Raw genomic sequence first — 21,930 nt, 5'->3', positions numbered from 1 at the left:
TGTGCGATTTTAATATTTTTGAAAAAGTCACCCTAAATTAGGAGTTTACAAAGGCCATTTTACTGAACAGCAGTAATCTAAAATGCCAATAAAAAAATTACTAAGATTGAAATACTAAGAGCTAGTGATTGAAATCCCAAACCACTTCACATAGTCTGCTCCACCCCGGTTCCAACAAGAACTCCCTGCGAATATCAGAAACTGCCACAGAACATTGTAATTTGGGAGACATTTTGGGAAATCTTCAACCCACCCAGGAGGCAATATAATGTGTGCTCTTTTGGCTAAGATGTGATACCATTAAAATGCACACAAATGCTTAACTGTAAAAGAGGCATGCACAGTAGAGTCTTCTGGTTTGTGGCAGTTACAGATGGAAAGAGCAAGAGAGCGGAAGATGCTCAGTAGCTGACTGATGGTAAAGATGCCTGTCTATAGCAGCTGCCCTCCCTTGATGCTCTGAAAGCTCAGAATGCTGAGCTGCCCCCAGTGGTCTCATCCAGGTACTGATCCAAGCTCTTGCAGCTTCAGCAATGTCACAGCATCAGTTCACCGGATCTTTATTGCCCAAGCTTTATTATATTGTAGGTGGGGTAGGGTACAGGTGGGAAGGAGAACGTTGGTTGGAATGAGGCAAGTATGGGGACTACATGCCCCTCAAGGTGCTGCAGGATTATAACTCCCATCGTTACTGACTGTTAGGCCATGGCGGCTGGGGCAGACGGAAGCTTGAGTCCAACAGCATCTGGAGGGGGACATGCTCCTCATGCTTGGAACAGGGAATTGGGTTCTCTTGAAGGTACAGTGGTGCCGCGCAAGACGAATGCCTCGCAAGACGGAAAACTCGCTAGACGAAAGGGTTTTCCGTTTTTTGAGCTGCTTCGCAAGACGAATTTCCCTATGGGCTTGCTTTGCAAGACGAAAACGTCTTGCAAGTTTGTTTCCTTTTTCTTAACACCGTTAATACAGTTGCGACTTGACTTTGAGGAGCAACTCATAGAACGCAGTGTACATAGTAGCCTTTTTTGAGGTTTTTAAAGACTTTGGTGATTTTTGAAGCTTTTCCAAAACTTCTTTTGCAGCCATTTGGTAAGTTAAGCTTTTAAAACTTTTTTGGGGGGGGGTTGGATTTTGGGTTGGGGTGTTTGGAATTCAAGGACTTGGTGTTGGGGAGGGGTTTGCAAGAATCTGGAAGCTTGTGTGTTTTTTTTCTGCATTTTTATGATTTTTGTGACCATTGGGGCACTCTGCTGTTTTTTTAAAAAAATTCTGGATTTGAATTTCTGTGTGCTGGGTGGCTGGGGGAACAGTTGGGGAGGGGTTTGCAAGAATCTGGAAGCTTGTGGTTTTTTTCTGCATTTTTATGATTTTCTGTGACCATTAGGCCACTCTGTTTTTTAAAAAAAATTCTGGGTTTGAATTTTGAAATGCTCTTTACAGTATGTGTGACTTTAAAGAGCACTTAATAAACTCTTGTTGTACTAAATTTGGCTTTGTTTGGACTTTTTTTGACCATAGGAACGCATTAATTGATTTTCAATGCATTCCTATGGGATTTCGTGTTTCGCAAGACGAAAAATTCGCTAGACGAAAAAATTTGCGGAACGAATTAATTTCGTCTTGCGAGGCACCACTGTATAGGAGACCCTATTGGCTGGTGAGGCAAGGCAAAGGGTATAGATCCAAGCAAGACTCAAGCTGCAAATATGAAAGAGGCAAGCCCATTTTGACATTACCTGGGAATATTCAGGTTCTTCTGTGGAAAGTTCATCACTTCGAAGTAGTTTCACAGTTTTAAGATATGTTTCCATCAACTTAAGCCTGGTCTCATCAAAGCCTGTGGGAAACAGTTAAATAATCAGAAAAAAATGTTTAAGTAATGAACCTTCTGCTGATATTCAAATCAGTAAGTTGATTGTGTCAAAGGCCATGACAAGTACATTAAAATGTACCTAAATACAAGCACAGTAATCACATAACAAGCACCAGCAATATAAAATAAGAAAAATCAGAACACCATCAAATAACTCAATTTCACATTAAACCCCATAGTCACCCAAACAATTTACAGCAACATTATTTGCTGATACAGCAACATAACAGAGTAGCTCAATAGAACCTGTGCAACAAAAGGCTTGAACATAACTGCCTTTTCCTAACTCAAAATACCACAAGCCTCTGAAGAGTCCCTTCCAGGGACCACTTAACTCCCAATTTCCTGCATGCGTTAGCCAGGAAAAAAAGACGGTAACCCGAGTATCTACTGCAGCATCTTACTTAAAGGAAGACAGAAGTGAACCAAATCAAGTCTCTCAGATATACACATTGAGCAGGAAGATACATTTTACTTACACACACACACTGCATGTGTGAAGACCCTCAAGTCTGGGCGCTGCATGCAACCTTGTAGACCTCTCCACTGACATCTCTCCATTGACATCTCTCCATTGGGCATCTCTCTAGGCCTTACCTCCTCCAGGCCCTTCTGTAGTATTTCCACCTGACTGCAATGTGTCCCTGAACTGTGAGCCTCGTTTGACTTGATGGAGAGACATGCATGTTGGAGAGATCCAAGACTTTCACTGGATGAGAAACTAGAACTCAAGAGAACGGTTTCTACCAAAATCTTTAATGCTCAGATCAGCACGACAGGCAGACAAAGCATGGTTCAAAGGCACAGCAGGTGCTATGTAGGGCTAAGAGAGCTAACACAGGCAGAGGCAAACTCAGCCCTCCAGATGTTTTGAGACTACAATTCCCATCATCCTTGACCACTGGTCCTGTTAGCTAGGGATGATGGGAGTTATAGTCCCAAAACATCTGGAGGGCCGAGTTTGCCTTTGCCATTGATCCAGCAAGTAGAACGACCCCCTCGGGTCCCATTATATGGGAATGGGGCAGGCATAACGTCAGCATGGCAAAGAGGTAAGCAAACCAAACCTCTTCTGGAGGTCTGGACCTGAACTGTCTGTTCACACCTCGCTAGCTTCTTTGTGGCCTAACTGATGGAGGAAGGCTATGCTACAGGGCCCCTCCTTGGGATCTGACTCCTTAGATAGAGCAGTCTGTCCCAAACTTCTGGGCCCCTTCCCAGTGTCATCAACCAGCAGCTTCCCCAACTTCCCCCACCCCAACAATGCCTTTTCTTTGGGACTCATGATGTAGACTCTTCCGATTTCCACGTAGCTGGAATGCGGCCCAAAAGTTAAGGCTGTCACCGACTGCTCTATCCACTTGTGGTTATGGCCCTGCTTGCCACTGGCATGATTCCCCCAGAAGGCTGCGCACAACAGAATGCAGCCCCAGGGCTGGGAAAGGTTCCTCGCCCCTTACACATGGGAAAATTCCAATCCTGCAACAACATGCTGTGAAATATTACACCAATTTATTTTGTTTAGAATGCATACAACAGTTACTTAACAGAAAGCCTCTAGGCAATATATTGCTATGGTAAAGCTCTGGAGAACCAGCTGTTTTAATTTCCATCTTACCAGTGTGTTTTAAGTGCTTTAATGTCACATTATCGATAGGGAAAAAGCTCAGGATAGCACCATATTCTGGACACATATTTGCTATTGTGGTCCGGTCGCCTATGGAGAGCTGGGAAACTCCAGGCCCAAAGAACTCCACAAATTTTCCAGACACGCCTGCTTGCCTAAGTTGCTGATGAGAGGAAAAAAGAAAAGAAAAATCAAACGCTGCATGCAGAACAAGGAAGCATCTTATGACATAAAGGTTTAGAATAAACTACTAGCAATTCCACCAAGAGAAATACACAGGATCATGAGGCAGGAGACTAGCCTTGGGCCCTCTTAATCAGCAAGGAGCAGAGTATGGAGCATAGCATGCGGAGTGAGTGCACCTCATTGCTCTGCAAGATGTTTTGGGCAAGTGAGCCAAGCTACATGCCAAATTCTTTAAACACACCATCTTCTGGTGTCACCATTCTTCAGTGCTGCCCTTTTGTTGCACAGCAATTAGTTAAGGCTGTGGGGCAAGGCTTCTGAAGGTTTCAATTTCACTACCCTCTGGAGTCATGGAGACAACGGGTGCCTACATCTAATACTACAAACTGGAAAAATAACACATTTTCATTTGATTCAATGACACAACTAGTTAGTTTAACCCAGGGTGCATTTGATTTAAATCAAATCCATTTAAATCACGATTTAAATCACTAGTCAGTAAGACTTGATTTAAATCATTTTTTTACAGAAAGACTCAGCCTTGCTGGCATCCTCTTAATATTTACAACCAGATGAAGGTTTCATTTTTGGAATATTAAATTTTCAGAGTAGTTTTTACAGTTATAGCAAAAACTACTGATATAACAAAATCAGTAATTTTTGCTATAATTGTAAAGAAATATATAACTGTTAGAAATACATAGACAGATAATTATGAAATTATTGTGAGGTTTAATAAGTTAACTGCTTATATATTCAGACAACTTTTCTGCTGTACTTTATTGGAAGGAGAAAAATAATTTCCTTAATAACAATTTAAACAATTTATTTAACTAAAACAATTAACATTATAGCATATGTATTCATGTTTGTTAACTGATGTAGTTAAACGGTTTTTTAAAAAACAAACTTAGACTGTGTTTAAGCACACATGAAAAACTTAAAACAAATCCTTATTTCTTGATGAATAGCCTTTGGACTATAATGTAAAATAGAAAACTATCTTTAGAAAGATTTTTCTTCCAAAAGCATTTTATTTTAAAAATGATTTAAATAAAAAAAAATCTGATTTAATTTTTTAAAAAATTGATTTAATTTTTTTAAAAAATCCGATTCCCCCCCCAAAAAAAATCATTGATTTTTTAATCCACCCTGGTTTAACCATTACTGTATCCTTAGCGTGAAATTCTGCAGCAGGTTTGGGCAGAAAGCATGGTGCCGAGACACTACCCTGCTCATTGCAAGCTTTGGTCTAGAATGGATGAAGTATTCTCTTCCATATCCGCCTTATGACTAATAGCTGAAGGGTGGCTATTCACCCCAGGGTCCTTTGCCCTCAGTATCTAGGAAGGGAGGGAATCAAATCAGTCCCTGAGTTGGCTTTCTTTTCTTCATAAACACTCAGTTGGAAGCCAACACAGAGCAGGTTTTTTTAGTGTCTACAGGAGAATAGGGATGGTGGAAGATTGGCTTCAGAGAGGAAAGAGGAGGAGGAGGTGATTCCTAGTTCAGCCCCAAGCAAAGCCTTTCTTCAGAGGAATCCAAGCAGATGGGAGCAAGGGCCTCCCATTCAAACTGAGGCAAGAAGGGAGAAAGAAGACTGAACCATATGCACACTATGTTGGCCAGGCATGGCTCTTTCTGAAACCAGAAGGTCTTTAAGGCTAGAGAGACCCTCATGTGGGGTTACCATTTTGAGCTCCTTAGGAACTTGCCCAGAAACAGCTGCTCCTTGTCCCCAGTAAGGGGTAACCTGCTGAAAGAGCACCAGTTGCTTCACCACAAACTTCATTGTGTATCCATGGAGGTGGCGTTGAATTTCCCTTGTTTACCTGCCACAAAGTTTCTTAAGACCTTGCCAAACCACTGCTAATGACCCTGTAACCTTAGATAAAATCCTAGGCACTTTTATGTCACCTCCAGCAGAGCTAGTAATACACGGCCTGCTTGGCTTGGCAACAAAGAGAGCTCTAATTTACCTTTGTAATGCTCAGGACCACATCAATTGATGTGGCAAGTGGGCTGGCGGAGCCTGTCAGTTGACACCCAACCACCTCAGGCAGGGTGAGGGCAACTGGCAAGCCAAGCATGACGGCTTCGGTTTCAATTCCACCCACACCTGGAAGGAGAACGTTACATCACTTAAAACAGCTTGGTCACTGGCAGATTCTTTAAAACTTCGAAGAGCATGCTAGTAGTATCTTCAGAAATCTTCTTTGTCAAAAGTCAAAACTGACTACTGTAAAAGATAACCCCGTATCGTCCCCATTTTAACCTGACTGGAACACACACACATGGAGCTGCCTTTTAGGAAAGATGTTGGAAAATCAGATATATAACCTCCAGGTCATACTGCCCCCCCAAAAGTGCCTCCCCTCCACACCTTCCTAGATTTTAGATAGCACACCTAGTTCCAACATTGGGGTTTTCTTTCATTTCAAAGGAAAAGCCAGCAGTCATTACACTAGGTTGCAACAGAGGGAAGAGAAAGGATGAAGGACCAATGTGTTGGTACAGCCAAAAGACTAGCAACTTTGGACCTCTCCTTGTCTTCAACATTTTCACACCAGCTGGTGATTAGAAGAACTAAGAACTTATACCCGAGTCTGCCTATTTCCTCTCCCCACCCAAATCCATTTTCTTTTCGTGTTGTGCCTTTTTAGATTGTAAACCAAGGGCAATGATGAGCAATTTTATTTATTTTTATTGTTAGTGAACTGTAAGCCATTATGGGAATCTTTTTTGGTTGAAAAGCAGAGTAAACATTATTTAAACTAACGTTGCATTGATCATAAATAAAAACTGAAATGGAAGATGGGGTCACCTTCTGATGGGTTAATGAAGAGTTTCCCATCTTTGACTTAGTGAAAGAAAGGAAGCTTTCTCTCCTCTCAAACTGTCGGGGCAAAGGTTTTCTTCATGAAATTAACTATAGATTACAAAAACTATAAGGATTAAGGCTGCCTGTACGCAGCATGATGTGCTGTGTATTATGCATAGCTTTAGTCTCCATTATGTCGTGTAGTATTTTATACTTCTTCTCATACTTTCAAAAATCTAGCAGGTTACTCTCTCCTAGCCCCCACGTAGCAGTGTCTATTTAGATTTATAACCCGTTGTACCCCCACAGAAAATGGAACTAAAAGAGAGGGATCAGGAGTAAAACACAGAATTTCAAAATACTGAACAAATAAGCCTCGCCTACACAGAGTGGAGGGGACGCAGGTGGCGCTGTGGGTTAAACCACAGAGCCTAGGACTTGTCGATCAGAAGGTCGGCTGTTCGAATCCCCGCAACGGGATGAGCTCCCGTTGCTTGGTCCCAGCTCCAGCCAACCTAGCAGTTTGGAAGCACGTCAAAGTGCAAGTAGATAAATAGGTACCGCTCCGGCGGGAAGGTAAGCGGCGTTTCCGTGTGCTGCCCTGGTTTGCCAGAAGCAGCTTAGTCATGCTGGCCACATGACCCGGAAGCTGTACGCCGGCTCCCTCAGCCAGTAAAGCGAGATGAGCGCCGCAACCCCAGAGTCAGCCACGACTGGACCTAATGGTCGGGGGTCCCTTTACCTTTAAGAGAGTGGGTTGCTCTGAATACAAAAGCAAGGAAGCTCTCCATTGAGCCAAGAACAGGTATGTGCAGTGTCTTTGCCTGCCCTCCCCTGCCCCCTCCTCACTCTTACAGGAACACGGATGTTATGGTGGGTGAGGAGCCAGGTACAGCCAAAGCCTAATATTTTAAACAGTGAGTCTTATTTTTTAATTATTAGTCTTTTTAAAAATTCATTGGGAGTCTGTTTAATCTCAAGACTAAATTAGTGAAGTGTGTTTTTAAGCACACAAATAATAATAATAATAATAATAATAATAATAATAATAATAATAATAATGGAGCATTTTTATATTTTCTCACACTTGCAACTTCCCCCTCTCCACCCAACTATCACAATAGAAAATGTTAATGAGGAAATTAAAATAAAGAGGAAGAAATTGCAAACTAGAGATGTAACAAGGAAGAACACTGTGAACTGCCAACACAACTTACCCCATCCCAAGATTCCCAAGCCGTTCACCATTGTTGTATGGGAATCAGTGCCAACAACGCTGTCTGGATAGAGGAAGTCTTTAACATCAAATACTACTCTTGACAAGTACTCCAGGTTCACCTGGTGGGCCATTCCTGTTCCAGGAGGAATTACTGAGACATTCCTGAAAACTTTGGAACCCCACTAGAGAGAGAGAGAGAGAGAGAGAGAGAGAGAGAGAGAGAGAGATAAAAGGGGTGGGGAATTAAGATAAGTGATCTTCGCACTCTCTGAACCAACCAAGCTTTAGCAATGGTAACTGTAAATGAGAAAAGGTACATCAGGATTTATTATTTTTTAACCAACGCATCCCATATCTACTGGGTAAAGAAAGGCAAACTGCTGAAAATATGAGTGTCTCAGCAAGTATTAGCATAGGAGAGAACCTACATAGCTATCACAGTTCATAAGATAGTGTGCCCCTTCACACAGAAAAATTAGAGCTTCCTGCACAGGTTAAAAACTCTGCCGTTCTAGCCATGATCTGTCTCTCCATTATACCTTTCCTGAAGTATGTCAATCATAAACAGGAGTTAATTCGAGAATGAGTATGCCATTTCATGTTCAATACCAGAAGCCTCCTTTTGTTCTCTTAGTTAAATATTCTGAAAGAAAGGGGGAAGGTTCAAAACTGATTGCAGAACAGACCCAAGCAGATCTCCACCAGACCACTTTGTGCAGTTCTGCCATAAGGTTCTTCAAACCAACGTACCTTGAAAAACTGAAGTCTCTCTCTATTTCTACCAAATTCCATCTCCTGGTTTTTTAACACTGTTTCCGGCCTACAGGAAAAGAAAAATCAAACCCATATAAACATTACTGTTTTCTCTCCTAATATTTCACTTACAGTTGAAAACTGAGAAGTCTGGAACTGGTTAGGAGAGGCATTTTAACTCCACATGAAATGGCACATGCCTCCTCCACATTCCCTCTTTTTAAAACAAGCCAAGGTCTCTTGTAAAGCATGCAGTGAGTGTCTATCATGTGGCAATAAGCACTGCTTCAGATCGCATGGGGCAAGCTGGCTTTAAAAAGGTGTCTTTAAAAAATAACCTTCCTTAAGATGTGCTTTTCAGCTACTGTTCTTAGAGGTAAGTAACCTCAAGCAAGAAGCAAGTTAGAGTCATGTTATGCATGATAAGAAAACCGCTTATCTTCATATCTTGTTACTGCAAATTAGAAAACCAGTAAGGTAACAAGTCAGGCATGTACGGCTTCAGGAATCTCATTCATTTACGCGAAATTAAGAAATATATCTGGAGGTATTTCTACTATGCCTGTCCAACAATTGTCCTCCTATATTATGCTTTTGCTTAATCCCTGGCAGACTGAATTTTACTGCATGTGGCCAATCATCACGTCTTTCAGAAGAATGTTAAATGGATAGACCAAATTTGGCTTCCTCTCGTGGTTTGAAAAAAAATAAACAATGATTGCTGGATCACATGTGAATGCTAAGTCAGTTCTCTGGTTCATTTCCTCCCAGCCGGGGAATGGAAGAACAGCAGGATTTGAGAAGCATGTACCAGCACACTTTCTTGTTCATAGGAAACAATAGTCTGTCTTACCATTCTGTGTGAACCAGGCCTTCATGAAAGTTTGCCACTGAGAAAATACACATATAGAAACTCAGCTACAGAGCCAGTGTGGTGCAGCGGTTAAGAGTGTTGGCCTAGGATCTGGGAGACCAGGGTTCAAATCCTCACTCAGCAGCGAAAGTCACAGGGTGACCTTAGGCCAGTTACAGTCTCTCAGCCTAACCTACCTCACAGGGTTATTGTGAGGGTAAAATGGCAGGGAAGAGAACCACATACATAATCCTAAGCTCCTTGGGGGGAAAGGTGGGCTAAAATGTAATTCCTCAAAATTAAAAATAAAATAAGTACATGCACTTTGGAGCATGTCCAAAGTCTGTTTTGGGGGGTTAATCTGGCTGACCCGCTGGTCAATTTAATCTGCCCCCCCCCCCCAAAAAAGCTCAACAACTTCAGTCCTAAAAGCTCAACAACTTTGGTCAGCCCTCACACATGTTCACTTCATCAAATCTGGCCCTCTTTGAAAAAAGTTTGGGCACCCCTGGAACAAACCCAAGAATGTCTGAATATGAGGATGACTTTGTAGCTTGATGGTACACTGTTATGCTGCTGTGAACCACCCTGGGGTCGTTGGATGAAGGGCAGCATGAAAGTGTAATAATTATAAATATAAATAAATAACATTCAGTAGGCTAGTAGACAATGTGGTTGTAGGATTCCACCATCCATGGCACCGTATGAACTGATCTGAGATAAATAAAAAACGATACTTTCCAACTTACAAAGTGAACTAAGAATTTTCTCCACGTAGGTGTGTATTGTTTAAAAAAGGAGAAATATTTATCATGTTTTGTTTTTAAAAAGAAATAAAAAAAGGAAGTGGCCTTTAGAATATAAACATTTTTGCCTTGTCAAGCATTCACTGTGGCAAAAGAAGCAAGACCTGAACTGTTATAGGCAGCCAACCTGCCAGTTTTTGATTGCCAGTAAGTTACAACTTAAAGTATGGCAGTGTTTAGTGTTAGATAAATCAGTGCCTGATAGTTAACATGCTCCATGTTAAACTTGAGGGATGTACTGTTATAGAGGAATTGGAAGCAAGCCCTAGCAATGGCATAGATGCTTATCTGCAGGAAGAAAGCAAACTGAAAAAAGGAGAATTGGAGAAAAAAAATTACTCAGGCACTGGTTGAAGATGAAAAGGACACAGCGGAGGCGTGTTCTCAATCTGCACAGAAAGTGGCCCCGAGTTACGACCAGACTCTCCATCACATGGCCCTCTGCAGCTGGACTGGCCCCTGCACGGCAGCTTCCGAGGAGCTTTAAGTGGAGAAAGTTTTGGTGGTGGCCTCTGCGGATCGCCACCTCCAGGATTGGGAGTGTTCTGTATTGCACTTTAAAAAGAAACAGAGAAAATAAACCGGTTTTAGTTTATCACAATCCTTTAAATTACTAAATATAAACTAAATGTAAAATATATACATTAAAAACCCCAAATAAGGCAACACTAGAATAGTGAGACCATGTTTCATCTCTCAAGAGGTGAGAGATGCTAATGGTTTGGTAAACTTCACCAGGCAGGCAATTTCAGCTAGGAGACATCCACCATGCCTCTGTGTCTCGCAGAACTGGCACCTGGGTGGTGCACTTTAGAGCAGGGGTGGGCAACTATGGCCCTTCATCTAATTTCACGAGGATGAGAAGGAGCGGGGAGTGGGGAAGGGTGGCAGAAAAGAAAGGGAGTGAAAAAGGGGTTGCCCATCCACTTTTGGCTCTGGCTCTGCTTACTTCCAGTATGCAGTCCTCAATACAAGAGAGTCAGTGTGGTGTAGTGGTTAGAGGGGCTTGACCGGGAGCAGAGAGCAGGAATTTCACATACATGAAGCGACCCACATTACACTATAACTGCTACTCAAAAAGTAAAATAAAAACAAAACAGTTGTACAATAAGTACCATTTACTGAAGTCAATCTGCAAAGAATGGTCCACAGTGAGATCTGTTGGGCAGGCAGGATGAACTTTTGTAGGGTCCCCTCCAAGATTTTTCACAGCTTCCCTCATAGCAGCAAAATCCACTATTGCAGGAATTCCACTAATGAAAATGAAAATGACCAATGTAAAAAATATTTAGCTGCCATACAGAATAAAGATCCTTTAAAGCCAATGACAAGGGCCCCATACTGGTTAACACAGCCTTAGTAGGTCCCACATGATAGCTCAGAAACACTCAGGAAAACTTTTATTTTATGCTACAGAATATCCTTGCACTGAATGAGACAATCCTCAAAATACATAGTTTGGAGAAATAGAAACAAACCACAGACTTGCACACTGCATCTTACCCTCTTCACATGCTATTTCAACTCTCAGTTTCCTGTTAGTCATAACATCTGTATCAGCAATTATTGCTTGTGTCTGCTTTCAAATCAAAACTGGAAACCCAATCAAACCTCCAGTTCTGGAGCGCATACACAAACAGATGTCATAACTCTGCTTTGCACTAAGCAGAAAGTGGAAAGTGATACTGTGCACAAGAAGGAAAATAGAAGTATGTGAGCCTGGTTTGTTTCTACTCCTCTAAATCACTTTGGATGGTCGTTTGGTTGTATGTTAAGGTGCACATCAGAGTCTAATGAGACCTCTGTATCACCTTAATTCTCAGCACTGGCCAGCCAGACGACAATGTTGCCAGCAATTTCAAGACAAAACTGTCAACAAGAGGCAAATCCCCGGCAAATTGCTTGCATCAAACACCATCCTTAATACTGAGCCACTTGCTACATGAACCTAAGTTATCTAAACCTCCTCCTCAAGTCCAGTCTGATTAGGTCTGGGTACGCTAGAAGGCAATGGGCACACCTACTCCCTGCATTTAGTACAGTATAAACAGATTGAGTGCATACCATCTTGTTGCTCTGACAAACAGAGCTGAGAACATTGGGTCTACCTCTTGATGGAGTTTATTTTTTTACATGGGATTCTGAACCACACCGTAATCCCTGCTAGTATTGATCCAGCCTTCACCATTAACATGCTCATGCTTGACACAGGCCCACCTATGGACATGTTTTTGAAGACCTAAATTTCTTCCCATGGTTTTCAAGTACTTACAGCAACATATTCCAATTCCTCCTGCTATGGCCATGCTGCTATAACCAATTTGCTAACTAGACATGCAAATGATTAAAAGCACAATTATATGCCAACCATGTTTTGCATTACACAGAATTCATGTTTGAGACAGAGACCAGATTAAAGGAGTAAGAATTAACTGCTACTGTTTGCTGCTGCACTTTGAAGGTTTACATTTTTAAAAAAAATTGATCGCAAGCAACTTTGCTTTAGATTCAAAGTGACCAGGACACAAATCCAACTAACAGGAATAATACTGTCAACACACAACAAATAAAATGCTTAGGCAGGGGACAGTAGCACATCATTATATGCATGAAGTCCCAATTCAATCCTTGGAACCTCCGGGTAAGGCTGGGTAAGATCCTTGTCTGGAAAGCAGCTGTCAGTTCATGTAGACCAAGCATGGGGAACCTCCGTCCCACGACCTAATGAAACCCAGCCAGAGTCCCAATTTGGCCCATGAGGGCTTTTTCCCCATGCCATGCCCTGTGCCAGGTGTAGGGCAGGTAAAGATGTAGCTGCAAAAACCTCAAAGCGTACTTCTGATCATAGCTTAAGAAAGCAGGGCACCTTTTAAAATTTGGAGCCTAATGAAAACCCTATTGGGATCAATTATACTCCAGAGTTCTTGACAGGGAACTGTGAAGTGGAGCCACTGGCTGGATCCTATTCCCCATGCCTACTGAGCTTGACAGACCAATGGCCTGACTTGATATAAGGCAGCAGCCCATATTTATGTATGTGGAAGAATGTCCCAACTGTGAAGAAACAGTAAAGTCATTAGTGTGAGATGGGAACTGAAGCAGAGATGTCCAAAAGTCCCTGCAGCATATGTAAGTATCTTGAGACATACACAAAGCAGAGTCAGCAGTGAAATGATACCCCATTATTTCAATCACTTTTCCTAAAGAGACATTCATTATGTAGATCTGTTGCCAGTATAAACCTACATGAATACCTGAACTTCTGACTCTCTAAACACTGTGTAAGTTCCACCCTGAACATTTAGATAAAGCCTGCAGTGCTTGAAGAACGCATTAGATCCAGCTAAAATATATAATGAGGAAAATGTGTCTTACGTAAAGTCTTGGAGAAGGACTCTGGCAGGACAGAAGGGCACTTCAACATTGTTCTGTTTTTCTTTCCAGTCCAAAATGTTCATAGCATCTTCTTTTTTCACTAGGAAGCCATCACAGTTGCGGACAGCAGCTTCCAACAGTACCCGTATGGAGTAAGGCAGGATATCTGCACAAAGATAAAGTAACTGAATTGGTCAAGTTTGGGACGGATTCACTTGTGTATAGGCTACTCCCCAAATGTGTTTTTCCCCTCCCTTCTGGGCCTTCACATCTCTAAACAGAGCCTTTAAAATGATGTTGATAGCACTACAGCTGAGTGCAAACTATTCTTGGTAGGAAAATTAAACAAATCAAAATAGGATACTTATTTGCACCAATCCCCCATGTAAGTGAGCTAGAACCCAACATCGCACTTTTATTATTGATTAACAACATGCATAAACTGGTATATAGTCGCCAATTGGTGAAAGTAAATAAAACTAAACTCGTATATTTCAGGCTGTCCAGAGCTAGATGGAATTCTGGAAGTGGTGGTTCATCTGTCAATTTCATTTGCTAGTCTTTGAGATAAAAGGGCTCCAGTTGCGGAAGGCTGAACTAGCGCAACAGGGTCTCAGTACCCTTGAGTGTCACAACAAAAGGCCAATAGATGCTAGGTAACACTGAATAGTTTTCTTTATTGACAAAGATAAGCCAGCAAATGATGCTTCTTAGTTGTAAGACAGATCTCCTTGATATTGTGCTTATGGGCTTTTTGCTGTGGCAAGAACATTAGCTGACATCTTGAGAAGGCAAAGATTAGTACAGAGAATTGTTCCTCTGACGGATATGGCTAAACCAAGGGACTTGGTCTCACGTGGCCGGTAAAATTTTACTGCTTCAAATCCATGATGTTAAGTCCAGAATGTGGCAATAAAAAGATTTCATAAAAGTATTAGTGTCAGGGTAGGGTGAGGAGAGAGATAAAATGATAATGAGACTAAGAAGAGCTCGGATTGAAAATCTAGGCAGATTAAAAGCAATGGGGGAAATGTTAAGATATTTCCCTCGGAGTGACCAATATTTTAGATGCCGTGCAGCACAGCTATGTCTATTTTCCACCTTCAGGGAATACTTCATGCACTGGCTTGCCTGCTGGAATCCTGGTGCACTTGCTCATGAACTCTTTCACACAGCAGAAATCAGGGGGTAAAGCACACGCTTTGTACTCAAGAGGTTCAATCCCTGGCATTCCTACAGATCTACTGCCAGTCAGTGAAGACAATGCTGAGCTGGACGGCCCAATCGTTTGATGCTGTATAAGGCAGCTTCCTGGGTCTTTACGATTCTGGGGCATGTTCTAACATGCATGTGCTCACAAAGGGCATTTGTGAGGATTTTACAGCAACCACCTCAGGAGATAGCGGTTACCCCATTTAAAAATAATTCACAATGTAAAGTTGCAATAAAGTAGACTGACACAGCACTAACTAGCAAGTTTAACAGGTCCGCATACTATTTTTTCAGCTCCAGAGAGCACAAAGTGCTGCTGCAGGGCTCACTAGCTTCATTCAAATTAGTTGGGCTTTACAAGGCAGACAACATGATTTCACTCTCATTAGGTGATTCATCCGAAGGCTAACCATGAATCGGCAAATGTGTTTTAGATTCAAACTGCCAAAATTTTGTCCTTTTTGCAATTTCCTCCATTTAATTAAGAACATGGACTCTATGCAAGACTTTTTAAACTGAATCCCAAAGACTTTAATAATTATTTTCAACCTGATCAGTATCTACATACCGTTTGCCCACAAGCAACACTCAACTTTCAATATTTATATAGCAAAACCTCAGAATGCATCAGAACAAAAGGAGTCAAATGCAAGATCTGGCATTGATGTTTTATTGTGGTTTTAATATTCTGTTGGGAGCCACCCAGAGTGGCTGGATGGGCGGGATATAAATAAATTATTATTATTATTATTATTATTATTATTATTATTATTATTGAAGGCATGTGATGCAACAACCTGACTGAAGCAAAACAGGCCTGGTCCATGCCTGGCGGGCAACTGGTTGGAAACCCTATGCACATGTAGTGAGTTCCATAACCGAAGGCAGGATAAACATGAAAAACAAGTAATTTGAGCAATTAATACATTTTTTACATTAATTACCAAAGAGAAAGCAGATAGAGAAGTCCTCCTCCCTTATAATACTAAAACCAGAGGTCATCCAATGAAGCTGAATGGTGGGCAAGGGTGCCAACTTGAATAAAATATTGGGGGGGAGGTTTCCAGGTAAGCTCCACCCCACATAATCTATCACAAGACACGGCACCCACCCCCATTTGAATAGCAATGCCCATTAACTTTGGGAGGCAGCTCCCTCAAATATTTTGTGGGGGGGCAAAGGGGCCTCGGCCCCTAGGAGTCGGTTCCTATGATGGTGGGACATTCAGGACAGAAAAAAATGTGAAGAACTTCACACAGTACATAGTAAAATGGAATTCACTGCCACGTGATGTAGTGATGGGCACCAAGCAGGAAACAGCCAACCTCAGTACACCAGGTGCTGGGGAAACAAGTAAGGAGCGTATTGTTGAGCTCATATATTGCGCTCATGTAAAAAAATTGGTCAAAATCCTGAACACGGCCTCTTTTGATTGCTCTTACAAGTTTCCTTGCTCAATAATCAGGGTTCTCATGTGCCTTGAGCAGCAGCAACCAGCAACAATCAACACTCAAGGACAGCATCTCGGTGTCTGGTAGACCAGCCAGACTGCAACCTAATTGCCTGTTTTGACACATAACAGGGAACCTCCTGAAAGGTGACAGCAGGCGTTTGGCCAGTTGCTTAGAAACCCAGTGCTGGGCTGCTGGGTCTCTGTCACCTAGTTTCAGTTTGGCTCTTGCACTGTTCCATGTCTTGCCTAACTTCCCTGTCTCTTTTCCCTGCAGCTGTTCCTGTGAAAGGGGCGGGGGGGGGGAACATTGGAGACAAACCCTCCCCTGGGCACCTTGCTTATTCCTAACCCTAATTTTATCAAGAGTCTGCCTAGTCTGAATTCCTGGTGATGGACTATGCTCTCTTGATCCTGGTTGTCTTCTGCTAGCCAATACTGACCTAGAAGAGCCCATGGTAAGGCAGCTTGTTATGTTCATAAATCTGCTTTTCAAAGGCTATAAACAGCAGAAACTGTTTGCGTCCATGTTTTACACAAGATAACAGTTGCAGGCTAGCGACAGCCAGGCTGAACAAAGTGATAAAACTCTGGGAATACGTATTCTGCAGTAAATGCCAATGAACTCAGCAAGACTTACTTCTGAGTAAGCATACATAGGATGGCTCTATAAAACTAAGGCAATTTTAGAGCTCTGCAAAGGTACATCAAAGAAAGCACTGCACTGTTTAATATTTGTTTAAAGTAAATAAGAGATAAAAAGCTAAAGGTACCCCTGCCCGTACGGACCAGTCTTGACAGACTCTAGGGTTGTGCGCTCATCTCACTCTATAGGCCGGGAGCCAGCGCTGTCCGCAGACACTTCCGGGTCACGTGGCCAGCGTGACGAAGCTGCTCCAGCGAACCGGCACCAGAGCAGCACACGGAAACGCCGTTTACCTTCCCGCTGGTAACTGGTCCCTATTTATCTACTTGCACCCGGGGGTGCTTTCGAACTGCTAGGTTGGCAGGCGCTGGGACCGAATGACGGGAGCACACCCCGCTGCGGGGATTCGAACCGCCGACCATGCGATCGGCAAGTCCTAGGCGCTGAGGTTTTACCCACAGCGCCACCCGCGTCCCTAAATAAGAGATACTAGAGGCCTAGTAAGAAGAGTGGTTAAAAGTATTTTTTTATAAATATTTCGTATTTATTTCTTTATTAAATTTCTATACAGTGGAATCTCGGGTTGCGAATGTGATCCATGCGGGAGGCACATTCGCAACCCGTAGCGTTTGCAACCCGCAGTGCTGCGTCTGCACATGCTTCTGAGCACATGCAAAGCGCAATTTAGTGCTGCTGCATGAGCGCCGAAACCCAGAAGTAACCCGTTCCAGTACTTCCAGGTTCGGCACGGTGCTCAACCCGAAAACACGTAACCTGAAGCGTCTGTAACCCGAGGTACCACTATACTGCCCTTCACCCGAGGATCACAGGGTGGTTTACAGTATAAAAACTGCTTCAGTAATATGTCTATCTGATCCACCTTGGCTCATAGGTTTTGTTTCTTACTATGTTATGTAACAAATGAAACCTATGAACCAAGCAGTGGTGTGTGGTCAGTGGACTAGGGGGACTAGGCTAGTCCCCTAAATGTTCCCAGTAAACTGGAGTGTTACAGTATTGTACAGTATTAAAGCGTGGCGCCTCCTTCCCGAAGCCCGGGAAGCTTCTGCCTGGCTTACAGAGGGAGGTGCGATGTTCACACGTGTGACAATCTGCTCCAAATCACCCTTGCAAGCTGGTGCCTCTGGCCTTAACTGTTCCCCTAGGAAAAATTTCGCTACACACCACTGGAACCGAGGCGGATCAAATAATACATATTACTGAAGCACTTCAGGTGAAACACTTTTGTTTTGTAAACTTCACCTTAACTCTGCTTGAGTTAGTGTCCCAACCGCAGTTACCATGGAAGCTATGACATCCATCTAGAATTTTAGCATTTTGCAATAACGTAACTAACTGTGGAACCCTAAGTATGTTTACTCAGAGGTAAGTCCCAATATGTTTCATGGACTTAATTCCTATTAGGTTTGTTTAGGATTACAGCCAAATTCTGCTCAATTGTTCTTGTTTCAGAAAATGACAGTTAAAGTAAAGGATTTGAGCTATTACCCAGTGAGTGCTAATTTTAATAAAATTTTGCAAAAATGAATGGGGCGGGGGGCTTGGGAGTCATGGCTATTGGCCTTGTACGTGCCAGCAGCCCATCAATGGAAACCAAACAATGCATACAAAAATGTTGCTTTCCCCTACCCCACTTGCAGGAAAGTTAACTATCTTCGCACCATAACTAAGTTGTACTGTAACAGAGCTGTGAGGAACTTCAAAGAGATTGATATGTGATTTTCAACTAACTCAGTGATAGCTCTTGTCCATTAAGGCTGAAATCCAATAATGAGTTAGATGAGTTTGAACACTTTGAAATCAGTGGACATAAGAATTCTGAACTCTACATAGTATTGAGCTTCATGTTATCCTGGATAACAGAATTTGGCCCCGTCTCAGTTTGTTAGAAGCGTAAAACGTGGAAATAAATTCCTGAAAACAGCTAGTCTCGATTACTAATACGTGGAGCAAGGCCCAATCCTAATCCCACAAGGGAGTAAACTCCATTGGATTCAATACTGCTTGCTTCTGAGCAGGCAGGTTTAGGACTGTGCTATTTATGCATTAGATGTAATCATCTCCATGGCAGTGTGATCAGCATGTAATAGTGTCTTATATTAAGCCATATATTTCAAACAGTTCTGAAGAAAACCAGAAGTGCATACCAACCTATAGAAAATCAGCATTTAAATCTTATGTAATACAATATTGCAGGTATCACATTATTAATGAAGCCATATTAATAAAAAAAAATTAAGTGCTACCGTATTTGGTGCCTCCCAGTTTAGCAACATTGTAGAACTTCTTGTCTGTTCTGTCATTCAGTGGTTCAATTAAGTGCTGGAAAAGGCGCTCTGAAAGACAAGTCATACTGATGATTAATATAATATGTTGTTATAATATATATAACCGATAATAGCACAGATATGGACCAACAGAAGAAGGGAAGCAACTATTGACAATGACTTCTTACCAAAAGAAGGCAGGTATATATGATAAAAAACTACAGCTATAATTCTATTCACATTTACTCCTAGGTAAGCACAATTGATCTAGACTGCACAGGAATGCATATTAGCCAGCAGTGTTAGAAACTCACATATATAAGCTAGGTGCTAAATGGCTCCTTAAGTCAACGTTACAGTCACCAAAACGGAATGTCTAGTTGCCATTTCTGGGTAAGATGGCTCTAAAGTCTTATTTTTCAAATGACTGAATGGCTGTGACTGATTCTCAGTTAAACATCTATATAGTTCAGATGACAACCCTGAGCTAGGTAAAGAACTTTGAGAACTTAAAGAAGTCACTTTATCCAGGGACAGTCCATATATTGGCCTATTCCTACCTCTTTTTCTTATTCATAACATAATAATATTCTTCACAACTGTGAGCAGGGCAGTGGGGTGGGGTAAGTGAAGACAAGCAACAACAATTTCACTACTCCTGCACAGAAAAAGCATTTTGGTTCCTGAAATTCATTCTGATTGTACGGATAAAATAGAACTGATAGAATTCTACAGGGTGTGGTATCGGTGTGTGAAAACATTCAAGATCCAATGATCCCCAGGCATGCACCTCTAGATGGTGGAGATGTCAGGTGCCATCCTGGCGCCCAGGCATCTTCACTTGGTTCCAAGTGGCCAACAGCCACGTGCCAAATTGCCCCGGCTAATTTCACACACTGTTAACCAGGTAACAAAAATAGGATGAAAACTATAAGGGTGGTGTTCTAAGTGAGAAAACTTGAGTACTGTGCAATTTGTCTGGCACATAAATCCGCAAACTGATTGGAATAATGCATGAGAAGTGCTTTTCCTACTTAAGTATTTATACTGCATTTCCTCCCCAAGAATTGTTTGTAAGCTCCATTAATTTCGAAGGGCCTGGTTTACACACAATACACTATGTGCACAAACCTCAGAACCCATGCACTCCTCCAGTGTGGTCAGAAGGAAGACACTGAAAGCTTTTGCTTCAGTTGTCAACTGTAGTTGTATTCAAAACCAGAAAACCTGTATTTAGTATTAACTATAGTTTAGGGAAACAAGTTAACTTTTAAAATGTGCTCTATAACTCTGTTTCCACCCTGCCCCAAGCAGTAACTACTGTTAGCGACCAGTATTACTGACCACTCTTCTCAGTTTGGATGAAATGAGTAACCATTCTGTTCCCTGCAAATAACTTGTGCTCATTCCCATAGCACTGAACTGTGGTTTCGTGCTATGTTTAAATGCATTCTCAACATGCAAGCTTAGGAGTGCAGCTTTAAACGTCAATGTTTTTCCATCTTCTATTGTAGATACAGTACGTTATTCTGGCTGGCCTCAACCAGAGCCAGGGCTTTTTCGGCTGTGGCTCCGATCTGGTGGAACGCTCTGTCACAAGAGACTAGAGCCCTGCGGGACTTGACATCTTTCCACAGGGCCTGCAAGACAGAGCTGTTCCACCAGGCCTTTGGCCAAGGCACAGCCTGACCCGCTCCTTTGGTAATTCTTCACAGAACTCTAGTCCAATGGTTGCCATCAATTTGATTTGAACTGATTTTATAATGAATTGATTTTAGAATGTTGTATTATTTTACTGTTGTTAGCCGCTCTGAGCCCGGCTTCGGCTGGGGAGGGCGGGATATAAATAATTTTTTTATTTTTATTATTCAAATAATTTACTCAAGTTGTACTGATTACAATTCTAAGGTACAAATGGAACAATTTAGAGTGGCTTTGCACAATTTACTGCCGCTAATCTTTAGATTGTGCGTAATAGATTAAATGTATTCTGTCTTCCAATCCTCTCTCAACCCTCCATTCTAATTATTCTATAGCTACATTTGGAAGCAGCAACATCTGGATGAATAAAAAAACTCCACTGTGATTTAACTGAGGGGATTTTCCCCTGAAACAGGAATACAGTATTATTCAATCAGTCACAATTCAAAGGTCGGTATGCTTAGGCTGCAATCCTAAATACAATGCCCCTACAAGTAAGACCCACTGAACACAGTGAGATTTACTTCTAAAGAAACATACATGAATTGTGCTCTATTTAAGCCCTTTGATTTGGGTGGGTTGAACACCAATAGCAATGTATTTCATTGCTACTCTGCCATTTTACAGTCCCCTGATTGTTTAAATACCAGAATCAGTTTCAAAGAGGCTAAAAAGCTTTATACTACTGGGGACTAAATTAAGAGTTTGCAGATCTTAGTTATGACTAAGTGATTTCAAGCAATTTTTTTTGGGGGGGGGAATGTAAGGGTTAAGGCACAAGGTATACCTTTTTCAAAAAAAAGTTATTTGAAGAAACATAAACAAAATATCTTTCTCTTTGAAGGTTTGAGCTGCATGGATTCCTCATGCAATTAAACTGTGGCATTCTGAAAAATGCAAGAGGGTTATGCCCATATCTACTAGCATTGCTACTATTCATAACTGGCCTAACAGTTTTCAAGCTTTAGTAACCCAAGCCCTTTAAAAAAAATCACCATTCCTCATAGTATGCTGACATGCACTGAATCCAAGGGAAAAGTTCCTGGCCATTTTGCAAGCTGGACTCATTGTCTGGCGAGGTCATTTTGCTGGTGGAGGCTTTTGCTCTTAACATGAAATA

General features: G+C 41.9%; 1 protein-coding gene across 2 annotated transcripts in view; it reads right to left on the bottom strand.

Moving 5' to 3' along the window:
• Nucleotides 1–21,930, bottom strand: part of IREB2 (iron responsive element binding protein 2) — a 36,647-nt gene that overhangs the window by 12,698 nt on the left and 2,019 nt on the right. The window contains exons 2-10 of one of the 2 annotated variants that reach the window (XM_083630201.1): nucleotides 19,089–19,178; nucleotides 13,514–13,679; nucleotides 11,254–11,391; nucleotides 10,478–10,693; nucleotides 8,477–8,546; nucleotides 7,725–7,908; nucleotides 5,666–5,805; nucleotides 3,492–3,663; nucleotides 1,737–1,837 (exon numbers count right to left, since the gene is read on the bottom strand). In XM_083630201.1, the coding sequence (XP_083486327.1) occupies nucleotides 1,737–1,837; nucleotides 3,492–3,663; nucleotides 5,666–5,805; nucleotides 7,725–7,908; nucleotides 8,477–8,546; nucleotides 10,478–10,693; nucleotides 11,254–11,391; nucleotides 13,514–13,679; nucleotides 19,089–19,178 (1,277 nt within the window). Of the gene's footprint in view, nucleotides 1–1,736; nucleotides 1,838–3,491; nucleotides 3,664–5,665; nucleotides 5,806–7,724; nucleotides 7,909–8,265; nucleotides 8,354–8,476; nucleotides 8,547–10,477; nucleotides 10,694–11,253; nucleotides 11,392–13,513; nucleotides 13,680–19,088; nucleotides 19,179–21,930 lie in introns of those variants that run through there. The other variant, XM_083630202.1, reaches the window with a different exon arrangement.

Source organism: Podarcis filfolensis (genome assembly GCF_964270895.1).
Source record: "Podarcis filfolensis genome assembly, chromosome: 9".
NCBI lineage: Eukaryota > Metazoa > Chordata > Lepidosauria > Squamata > Lacertidae > Podarcis > Podarcis filfolensis.
Note: the sequence above shows the minus strand (reverse complement) of the source record. Positions and strands in the feature narration are given on the sequence as shown.